Here is an 11,931-nt window from a genome sequence, read left to right as displayed (position 1 = left end):
GTTTCTGATGTTTATCTAAAGTATAATGTTAGTAATTTGAAGTGTTTAAAAGTAATATTTTGCTTATCACATTTGTGTATTTTCTCCAAAACTAAGCATATTGTTAATAACTAATAAAGCACTTTATTATATGGTGTTCGGGTGCTATGAGCACTGCGATCCCCTTACTCAAAGAAATCTACGCCGTTGCTCTGAGATACCGTGAAGCTCAGTATCGCGGTACTCGGTATATCGCGCCAGCCTGAGTGTGGAAGGGGCGGAGTCTCAGCCGCCCGGCCCGGGATGTGAGACAGGGACTTGTGTTGTGCAGAAATAAAAAGCGCTCTCGCTCAACCTCATGAACTTTTAGCGACGTTTCTGCCTTTTACACATGGAGACCTGACGAAAGACACGCTTTCCGATGCTGACCCGGATCATTTCGCCGTGTTATTTATTATTAAGTCCTCAATATTTCTGTCGTTTTTTTTCTTCATCATGGAAGCGCGTGCTTCGGGGCGCACTCGCGGTCTAATGCTCGTGGTAGTTTTGTCTCTGTTCAAACCAACTGCTGGGGCTTTTGCGGGCAGCGCTTCGGTGACTGAAACTTCTTTATCTACCGACACTGAGGATGCAGAGCAAGCCAGCGATTTTACAACTTCCTCTAGAGCAGTGACCAGCGAGAGGACAGCGAGGTTTGGATACTCTTCCACATCAGAAATCTCAGATCTCCATCCGAGTTTTACAGAGAGGGAATCTCACACTGGTAAGAATCAGCAGCAGGACTGCTCCACACTGCAGCTGCAGATCTACATCACACATACTGATAGGCAAATTACTGAGTGTGTGATGTGTGGGCCTAGGTTCAGGGAGTTTTCCCGGGAAATGACAGAAGAACATTAATGTTTTTTTTTAAAATGAGGTAAACACTTGTAAAGCACAGTGGCAATAACAAAGCACCAGCCCTATTCTCCGTTAATGCCATATACATAGCCAGGAGCAAGATGGGAGTTTTAAACATTTCCTTCCTTCATCTAACACAGAGGCTCTCAAACAGTTTGCCAGAATACCTTCCAGTATTAAAAAATCACAAGCCACGTTATGATGTATAGTTTTTTAATGAGTATAATCAAGCTATTGAAATATTACATGTATTAGGGCAATATAGTGATATTGTTAGTATTATATAGTGTTAGTATATTTGAGCTGTCTGAGGGTTTTCTTGGAATTTCCACCCACAGTAAAACAACAACAACCTATCATATTAAAACAACACTTTTTCTAGTGTTCACATTCAAATTACAGTTAAATCTTAAGTGACCTTATTTATGAGTGTTTTAAGTTGCTGAGCTTTAGATTAGGAAATAAACAATTTCCTAAAAGAAACATTAATGTGACTGGCATCTTTTTAAACCCATTCAGTTTATATAAGCAGTCATTCAGGCTTATTACTATCATAACTAAACAACAACAGAAGTAGATATTAGGGGTGTAAACGTCATGGTTCCACATGATACAATATGATTTCAATTCATAAGGCAACGATATTTGACAATACCATTGAATCTATGCTGTGATACAATACGATTCGATTTTATATTGTATGTGACCAACTTTGATCAGAATGTGGGATAGGCCTACTGTTAACTCACAAAAGATAGTGACATAGACAAGGATTATAAGTATCAGAGTAATGGACAAATCACCCTCCTAGCCTATTAAATTATTTGCACATTGTCCTTGTTTGATAATAAACAATGATTGTTGCATAGTTGAATTTAAATCACTGCTTGATTTATTGATCCAAATCATCAGCTCATTATACCCCTAGTAGTTATAGATCTCTGCCATCATGTCATTAAAAATAAATAAGACATTGACTATTATATATCTGTCTATGACTATTATACATTGTAGACCTGACTATTATACCCCAGGGTCTCTGGAGCCCGCTTTCAGTACCATGGATCTAACAAGTCTGTTCATATTCAGGTGTATATTTAAGTGGAGACCTTATGTGTACAATTCTTCAGTGTAGAATGTAGAGCATTTCAGTCCAAGAGGTATTATTTTGGGAAAGTATCACAAACATCAATAATATTATGGGCTTCTCGCTCTCATCTTAGTAAATACTAAAGGCCTGTCATGTAGCTCCTCACAGGCTGATGTCTCAGAATATAGGTAAACTCCTCTGCACTGGTAGGCATGAACTCCCTCCTCAGTCCAAACTCAGTTTTACATCCAACTGATTAGAACAAGGGTGTGCATATTTGGTCATGGGATGCAATATACAGTACGGTTATTTATTCATGTAGTCATAAATGAAGAAATACAATTTGATAAAAGCTTTAAGTAATACTTTTGTCATCCTATGCACATATACAGTGGCACCCAAAAGCTACAGAGATTGTGAATAGTGGACCAAGTCTTGAGACAAGAACAATTACCACAATTACAGTAACATGAAAAATACAGTATAAATACGATAAATACATGGAACAGTGTAAGTAGTTACACTATACATACTCACAGCACAAGATTTGATTTCTTGATGGATGCCGGTATATCTGGTCTGATGCAATAACACGTTACCTAGTACAACAAATTGATATTTCCCAAAAGTGTATTAGTTTTACACTTTAATGCTGATATGCAAGTTATACTAATAATCTGATCATTTTTTTCCTTTGCTTCTATTCTGCTCTGGCACAACTGTGCGGTTTCTAATGGTTCATTGTGTCACACAGCATAATAGGATATATTATTATTAATAGGCCTTATTAATTGGTTAATTATCTTTTTCTGCAGATAATATTTTCATTTTAGCACTATGACCTAATTGGATTAACCTTAGTTTATGGACCAGGTTCTGTTGACCAGTAACATATTAATGTAGCAGCTGCGAGACAATATAAAATGTGACCTGTTTAATGTTCTAGCCTGGTTCAGATTAGAATGGAAAAACAAACAAACAAGCAAAATCAGTCTTCAAGTTATTATTTTTTATTATGTGGGACTACCGTGTATTGAATCCCTTTTCACTATCTATCTTGCTGTCAGTGTTTCTGCACAGTATCACAACAAGAAACATGTACTTCCCATGAGGAGATCCTTCCTGAACTCTCTAACAGGTTACTGCAGAAATTCACAGTTTTAATTTTAGTATTTTAGTTAGTTTATTTTTCTCAGAGGACAAAAGAAAGATGTTGATGATCATCCCTATATCCTTATGCCTATTAATAATTCTCGTAGGCAAGTAAGAAAATAATTGAAAACATTAAATTTAAACATTTTGCTGAAGTAATTGAACCTGACAGTAGGCTGTTAAATCCCCCTTTTGTCCAGGATTCTTTCTGTAATGGCTGACAAGTGTTTGATTAATTTCCTGTTTAAGCACTGTTTACATATTGTAAAATGTGATATCCTCTTGGGCAAGACTTTTTGCTTGTTGATTACATTGTTATCAGTGTATAAACTCCATGCAGAGAGTGACAGTATTGTATCATGCACTGTGCTAGGTCAGCGCAAGGAAGGAAACGGCTATTTCCAATGAGTCAGGTCACCTCCATTTATAGTGCTCAAGCTTTTGTTAGCTTAGACGGGTTTGGCTGCCAATTGTTCTCCACCCAAAATCATTACGTCCGCAGTTACTTCTGAAAACATCTTCTGTAACGGTTTCAGTGATTCTCAAAGTGATTATGCCCTAATTCAGGAGGGTTCAAGTCAAGTCAAGTCAGGTGGCGTTTATTGTCATTTCAACCATATACAGCCAGTTAGTACATAGTGAAACGAAACAACGTTCCTCCAGGACCAAGGCGCTACATAAGACAATCACAGAACAACACAGAACTACAAGGGACTACATAAATGTATAAATTCATAAATTTATAAATTCATAAATTTATACATTAATATAAGATAAAAGCCTTATATTGTAATTAAAAATGCAATCTGTTTCTATCTCTAGTAGTAGTAGTAATCTAATTGGGAGGCTTTCAGATTCAAAATTTATGCAAATTTTGATACTTCATAAAATTCCCTGTGCAATTTGTTTGATTTTTTTTTCCAGCCATTGATCAGAGTTCTTTCACTGAGGTCATGGAGAGCCAGACATTACAACACAGATCAGACATGTCCACTGAGTTGCAGAAATCCAGCCCTGCATTCAGCACTAACACAGTGACTGAGCGGGAAGATCCTTCTACAATAGCCAACATCACTGATGCTGATACAGTAACAAAGTGGCAACCTGAACCCAGGACTGAGAGAGATGTCACTGACAAAAAGCTAACTGAGCAGGAACACACAGAACAGGATACTACAGAATCTGGTTCAAACACTGATAGCACCTATATCTCCACCACACTTAGCCATGTTGGAGAGGACACTCTGCTGTCCATCACATCCAACAGCACCTCTCCATACGTGGAAGACACTAGCTCCAGCATCTCGGAGACAGCTCCACATGCGGTCACTGGGCAGGTGGAGAAGACAGGGGTAACTCAGCATATGGAGCACACTGAGAATGCGTTGTTTACTGAATCTGGTCATAGTGAGACAATGTTGGAGGATTTCCTTACAAATGCCACCCAAAAGGAGGTCTTTGAGACTGAGGTCTCTCATGGTTCCCAGACTACCCAGTCTCACACAAGACAGCCCACTGTCACAGGATCAGATTTTGAGTCTATGCCTAAGACTAGCAACCCCAGCTCCACTCCACCTCTTACAGTTATCAACAGCTCTGACAGTGAGACGGACACCACAGCTGATTCTTCCACCGACCAGAACTTCTATACAGACAGCAGCTCATCTTCATCTTTCATCCCTCCGTTTGTCCCTCCAGAGGATACTCATACCAATGTGTCTCTCCAGGGCGGCGAGACCACTGAGACTCCTACAGGTCCTATGAGTACCAGTACAGGTGACAAACCAGATGAGCCCCAGACATTTATGGAAGAAACTACTATTCCTGGTCTGACTGCTGTACCTTCCACTCTCTGGTATACGACCATCAGTGAGGATGAGTCCCAATCCACCCAGCAGACCTTTGTCTCCCAAACCGATAGTCCTCCAGAGCCCACAGGGGTGCTGAGCACAACTGCAGGATCTACGACCCACAAGCCATCACTTACAGAAGAGGACACACCTAAGGCTAGCACTGTCCCTCTTACTAGCATCTCGCTAGATAGCACAAGCACCACAGTGCCACTTACGTCACATCATTTTCAAGCCAGCACCACTGCCAAGGCTCACAGTACGCCACACAGTACCCTCTCTGCAACGGAGACCACTAAGAAGACCACACCCACCACAGAACAGCACCACCCCACCACTGGAACAGCCACTCCCTCTCTGTCCGCCAGCTCATCCCAATCTGGAGCTGGTGCTACTGATGTGAGCACGCTGCATATTGAGACCAGCACTGCTACACCCGGCAGCACCACAGCGCACAGCCAGCACACCACTGCATCCTACCATAAGAGCACTCCCACCACGAGCACTGCGGTAATAACCACAGGAAAGCGCACTAAGACTGAAGCCACAACCACACAGATGCCTGTGAAGTTAAGCCTGACTCCTGGTGTGTTTTCTCAAGCTACTCATGCTTGCATTGTTTAACTATATCTTTTAGGTTTAGCTATATCCTGTATGATTCCTTATGTATTTCAGTAAAAGTTTTGCATGTTATATGCATATAGACTAGTTAAACTATAGTTCCTTGCAAAATAAATTAAAGTTTATACAATGTTGTAAACTGGCTTTGATAATATCTTGCCCTATTGTTACAAATGGTTCAACAGGTTTCTCATTCTGCTGACTTGAGTTCAGTGCTTTTGGGAAACTCATTTAGTATGAGCTTGTGTTTTATACAGTCTACTGTGTTTTCTTTCCAGGTCACATGTGTAGGCCTCACCTCTGTAAAAATGGAGGCAAATGTGTATTGACTTCGAGTGGCTACAGGTGCGAGTGTCTGCCCGCCTGGACAGGAGAAAACTGCACTGAGGGTGAGAACCTAGGACACGGATACTTGTATTTCCACTGTGCTGGGACAGTCCACATGGGGGTTGCATAGCGGTGTTTGTCATTGAACAAGGACCAGTCCATTCATTTATAGTCAGAAACCCTAAACTCTAACCTGAATTGGGGAGAAAATAGGGAGAAAATGGGGGTTACCTTAGACCTCCATTATGATTGAGTTTTAAGCAAACAGGTTTTCTGTTCTTTTCTCCATGCAGGAAAATGTTTCAAAATTCTTGCCCATGGAAATAACATATACATTACAGATGTGGCAGATAAGTCAAAAAATGCTCAAGTCCTACTTTAATCTGTAATTGTTATAATGGAAGATATATATAAAAGGAAAAATTGTCAGCTCAACAATAAAGCAGTTTTTACCTGTTTGTTCAGTGCACTCTGTCATAAAAGCTGCATTCTGTTTATGCCTGTGTGAAGACACTCATGGAAATGTACACAGTTTTATTCCATTTCATCTACAGATATACTTAAGCCATGTAAAAACAGTTGTAGAGTGTTCATTACATGGCTTATGTGTGTTGAAGCTGAAATGCGAACAAGTCATGTGGTTACTTTGAGATGAAAAGTGCCGGATTGATGGCCCATGTTATGTTCTTATATTGTTCTGCAGATGTGGATGAGTGTGTGAGCAGCCCGTGCCCTCAAAACTTGGTGTGTGTGAACACCAGGGGCTCATTCAGCTGTGAATGTCCCCTGGGTTATGACCTGCAAGATGGACGAAGCTGTATACAAAGTAGGTGGTTAAACTTTGATCCTTACAGAAAGCAGGCAGAATGCGGCCTCTTACAGTAACACAAACCTGGAACGCAAAACTGTTCAAAGACAGAATCACTGGTTTGGGGTTCACATGATATATTGCTTGTGATTTCTGCAAGTGGTTAGCATGAGTGTTTTTTGTGATTCTGCCCCACAGCAAAGACGTTCTTCGGGATTTTCACTGTGAACAGTTCTCTGCATGACTCACACAGAGAGATCTTACAGTTGGTACGTACAGAGAACACACCAGTGAAAACACCTATTATACACATGTGAAAACACACCACACAGTATATTCACACACTACACTTATGCATTCATTATGCCTTTTCACAACAGCAGATGGTAAAATTAATTAAGCATATCAAATACCCTGGATGACAGAAACTGTGACAATTTATGGGAGAATTCTGACTATAGCAATACAGTGACACAGAAGACCTTTGTAAAATAAATAGGCATATTCGACCAGTTTGCTGTTAATAGCCAAAATAAAGAACTATTACAGAACTCAGGCTGTCAGTTCAATTAATCTAGCTCCATTTATTTATTTATTTGTTTATTTATTTATTGTAAAAACTTGGTTTTCTGAGTTCTTTTTTAGATTTAATCTAAACATCTACTATTTAGGTTTAATTTCATTTTATTTAAATTAATTAAATTAAATTATCAGTAGTTCTTCAAAAATGCTTGGATTATAATCAGGACCACTTTATATTCTTGCCAATTTAGTGGTCAAAGAAATTCTGAATAATTTCAAAGTATTTGATATACTACATTGTGACATTGTGAAATTTTGAATTATTTTAATATATTAGCTTTACAGTGTGCTCCAATGCCATGTTAATTGGACATGGTGATGGACTGGCAGATATTTCACGTTCATGATGTTTTATATTTTTTTCCCAGTTGAATGCCTCACTCTCCAACCTGCGTGATTATAGACGTTCAACTCTGCGGTAAGTTTATGTTGTAGTTATTAAATATTCAGTTATAATGCTATAATATTGAATACATTATTATTCAGATACTATAATATTATGTAGACTATGACTTAAGACAAAGGTTGCTAATTCAAGTTGAGTTAATATACACTATATGATCAAAAGTATGTGGACACCTGACCGTCACACCCATATATGCTTTTTGAACATCCTATTCCAGATTAAGTCCCCCTGTGCTGTTATAATAACCTCCACTCTTCCGGGAAGGCTTTCCACTAGATTTTGAAGCATGGCTGTGGGGATATGATTTTGGGCGAGGAGGTCTGGGGCTCAGTCGGCATTCCAGTTCATCCCAAAGGTGTTCAGTGGGGTTGAGGTCAGGGTTCTGTGCAGGCCACTCCAGTTTTTTTTTGAACCTCTTAGTTCCAGTGATGGAAAATTGTAAAGCTACAGCATACAAAGACATCCTAGACAATTGTGTGCTTCCAACTTTTTGGCAACAGTTTGGGGAAGAACCACACATGGGTGTGATGGTCAGGTGTCCACAAACTTTTGGCCATATAGTGTATAAAACTAACCACACGTAAGAGATTGACAGAGACTTTTTGCTATCTCAGTCATAGTTCTTGTTTAGCTTATGCAAAAATGTCACATTGTATTGTAGCAGTTGTAGTTTTATGTATCACTCAGACATGACATAATTGTTTTTGTGTGCAGGGATTTGGACAGGTTACACATCTTGGCTGTGAACATGTTCTCTATGTCTGCTGAGGTGACCTGCACTGACATCTTCTTTAGGATCCAGATGTCTCTCAGAAACTGCAACAAACCACAGTCCCACTGCTCCTTAAAGCTTCAACACCAGCTCACTTATCAAGGTACAGTAACCCTATAAACAACAGTCAGTCTCAGGTGCGTTCTCTGTGCACTGTCTGTTTTACTTTGGTACGTGGTATATTGCTAACTCACTGCAAATTCGCACAGTTTTTAGAAACTATTGAGTAAGCAATAAAAAAAACCCACACAATTAATTATAAATTTCCCCTTAGACTAACTCTTATCTCTGACACCACTCTTCTTCCAGTGGGGAGTCTTTGCTCAGCCCAGAGTGGATGTGACACTCAGTATGCTGTGTGCAATGATACTGATGGAAACCCATACTGCCAGTGCCATGAAGGATACTTCAAAAAGAACCCAGAGGACAGCACGTGTAGAGGTAGGAGCTATAGGCTTGTTTGGAAACATTTTAGAAAAGCATGTGATTGTCTATTCCCATCAGTACTGAGCATCCTGAATATTAAATCGTTTTTATGTGCATTTTAAGTCATTTTCCTGATATTTTCCTCATTTCAGACTGTGGCGATGGCTTTAGGCTTGTTAATGGAACTTGTGTGGAGTAAGTATTTCAGATTCTATCAATACCTCTTATGTGCTTTTGAAATTCAGCATTTAATTGCTGTCTGTACTTTAACAGTCCACATAGAATAAAATGCCTTTACTTTGATTGGCTAAGTACAATAAAATAAAATTAAATTAAACTCCCTGAGCCTGAAACATAAAATGCATGGTGGTCTTCACATGGTGAAATTCTTTATACTATCTAGTTATGAAAACTACAGGAGCTGAAAGATCTAAAGTTATATCCTTTTAGTCAGGTTAACCCCAAAAGTGAAAAGGGAGAAAATTACATTTAAAGATTTCATTCCGGCAGCAGTGCAGGAGCACCGCAGACATTTAGTCCCTGTGAGAAAATCACACTTAACCATCAAGGTTTTAGAAATCTTCAGGCATTTCAGATGTCTTTCATGATACAAATATATAATCTATAAATTTCTACATACATAAGAAAGAGACATAAAATGTACATTAAAAACAAAACAAATGTGAAGTATACAGTGTATATATATCTATATATATATATATATATATATATATATATAGATATATATATATATATATCAAATCAAACAAATCTTCAAGGTGCAATATTTGATTTTTAATTTTGATGCATGTGTCTTTCAGATGTCCATTTGGATTTGGGGGATTCAACTGCAATAATTGTGAGTGTCCTTTTATATTCTCCTAGGCCTATCAAAATATAAAAGTCCCTCTGTATCATTTAGTATTAATATCTCGTATACTGTAGCTAGTCGCACGCTTTATTCCACTGATAAAATTGGAAATGGTGATTCACAAACACATAAAATGGTATTTGTTACAGAAGCTTATTCAGCATAAATAAGCTTAATCAGCATAAAACTCACAACTCAAGAAACACAAGAAATTAACTACTGTTTCTATCCAAAGCCCTTGCTAAACCTTTTCTTTCTTTGGTACAGTTTATGGGCTGATAGCAAAGGTGGTTTCTCCTGCTGCCGGGGGGTTGTTGCTCATCGTCATCATTGCTCTTGTCGTAACCTGTTGTAGGTATGTATGAATATTTCTAAAATAATAAATAATAAGGTATATAACTAAAACAATAAGGTATATAACTGTAAAAGGTGTACTATGTAGCTTATATTTTTATTTTTTCTGTTCTTCATTAATAATGTAGTATAATTTAAGAATAATCACCTTTACAAATGGCCCTCTTTTACAGGAAGGACAAGAATGACATTAATAAAATAATCTTCAAAAGTGGGGATCTTCAAATGTCTCCATATGGTGAATTTCCCAAGAGTAATCGTGTATCAATGGAGTGGGGCAGGGAGACCATTGAGATGCAAGAAAATGGCAGTACCAAGAACCTCTTGCAGATGACCGATATCTATTACTCTGTGCGTAATCGAAATAATTATTACAACTCCTACTACTAAAAAACAGTTATGAACAGTTAAAAAATATCTTCTTTGGCTTATAGAACAGATTTTTAAGTGCATTTAGGTTACATCCCATAAATGACATTTTATGTATTTATTTTTCCAGCCAGCTCTGCGAAATGCCGATCTGGAGAGGAACGGGCTTTATCCATTCTCGGGCCTGCCTGGTTCACGGCACTCCTGCATTTACCCCGCTCAGTGGAACCCATCATTCATCAGTGACGACTCACGGCGGAGGGATTATTTTTGACACCACACTGCCTTGGACTGAGTCATCAGTGTACTCATAAGGAATGTAGCAAAAGCTCTATAGCAAGATGGAGCTAACCGTGGATAGGAACAGCACTGACCACTAAGTAGCCTATGAATGTGAAAATGAGCTGGCAGGAAAGAATTCAAAATCATTTCATGCACTTCTTAGAACTGTGAAGTAATCACAAGGGGAATTGCGCTCAATATAAATGCTGTTAGCAAATCCAGTGTTGCACTTCAATCTCTCAACACAGACGTTTGATCTCAAATGGAATAAGCCATAGAAGTACATTTGAAGAAACACATTTGAAGAAAGGCAAATGATACACCTGCTAGGGTAGTGTAAACGTGTGCATATGTCTGTACAAGCTTATTGTATTTAAGCCTGAGAAGTTTGTAGGAGATCTCTTTAAAAGCTGGTAAACTGTACAAATGGTATATTGCTGTAGATCGTTTTATCAGTAGATGTAGCAAGACAAAGTAGGTCCTTATATTAACATTCACTTAAGGACATGCAGTGAATTAAAATGCACTTGGTGCTATTTCTTTACATAATGTAGACTATGGCACTATATCCATGATACCACAAAGAACAGTGCAACATGATTATTTATTCAATTAACTTAATGTCATTTCCAGATAAATATGCATTAGATATATAGTTAGATATAATTTCACACATCATGATCTATGGAACAACCTTATGGTGTGTGTGTGTGTGCGTGTGTATGCATGCATGCGTGTGTGTGTGTGTGTGTGTGTGTGTGTGTGTGTGTGAGTGTGTGTGTGCACCAAATACCTGCTATTTTGCTACATGTGTGTTTATAAGGTGGATTATATTTTTGTCAATAACGTACATTTTTAATAGCTGAAGTATTCTTTTATGCCTACAAGTATTTTCTTTTCTCCCCTGTGGATGGTCACTTAAATCTGGCGTTTTAGTCAGACATATTTAAATAAAGCAGCAGTGATGTTCAGTGTCTTGTCTTTTGTGACATTTAGATTGCCCTTGGGTGCTTACACCTTTTCCAAACAGATGTGGTTGTTATGCCCAGGAGCAGCATGTTAGATGAGCACAGGAGTATAGTGAACTTTCACTCCCTTTAAAAGCCAAATGATCAAGTACAGTGCTATTGATAGGCTTTAGA

General features: G+C 38.5%; 1 protein-coding gene across 1 annotated transcript; it reads left to right on the top strand.

Moving 5' to 3' along the window:
- The first annotated feature begins 269 nt into the window (after positions 1 to 269).
- On the top strand, positions 270 to 11,760 carry heg1 (heart development protein with EGF-like domains 1). Its single transcript, XM_026912815.3, has 13 exons — positions 270 to 742; positions 4,046 to 5,557; positions 5,871 to 5,981; positions 6,623 to 6,745; positions 6,926 to 6,996; positions 7,678 to 7,727; positions 8,430 to 8,590; positions 8,797 to 8,928; positions 9,066 to 9,108; positions 9,735 to 9,772; positions 10,052 to 10,139; positions 10,312 to 10,489; positions 10,638 to 11,760. The coding sequence occupies exons 1-13, from the start codon at positions 475 to 477 to the stop codon at positions 10,779 to 10,781; spliced, it is 2,919 nt and encodes a 972-aa protein (XP_026768616.3). The 5' UTR covers positions 270 to 474; the 3' UTR covers positions 10,782 to 11,760.
- The last annotated feature ends 171 nt before the right edge of the window (positions 11,761 to 11,931 follow it).

The sequence above is a fragment of the Pangasianodon hypophthalmus genome, chromosome 5 (genome assembly GCF_027358585.1).
Source record: "Pangasianodon hypophthalmus isolate fPanHyp1 chromosome 5, fPanHyp1.pri, whole genome shotgun sequence".
In the NCBI taxonomy this organism is placed as follows: domain Eukaryota; kingdom Metazoa; phylum Chordata; class Actinopteri; order Siluriformes; family Pangasiidae; genus Pangasianodon; species Pangasianodon hypophthalmus.
Note: the sequence above shows the minus strand (reverse complement) of the source record. Positions and strands in the feature narration are given on the sequence as shown.

What these genes read in the sequence shown, in the direction of transcription:
- heg1 (XM_026912815.3), top strand. Translation starts at nt 475, where the DNA reads ATGGAAGCGCGTGCTTCGGGGCGCACTCGCGGTCTAATGCTCGTGGTA. An exon ending in TGGACGAAGCTGTATACAAA is followed by an intron (nt 6,746 to 6,925) that starts GTAGGTGGTTAA and finishes TCTGCCCCACAG; the next exon opens with CAAAGACGTTCTTCGGGATT. An exon ending in GTTAATGGAACTTGTGTGGA is followed by an intron (nt 9,109 to 9,734) that starts GTAAGTATTTCA and finishes TGTGTCTTTCAG; the next exon opens with ATGTCCATTTGGATTTGGGG.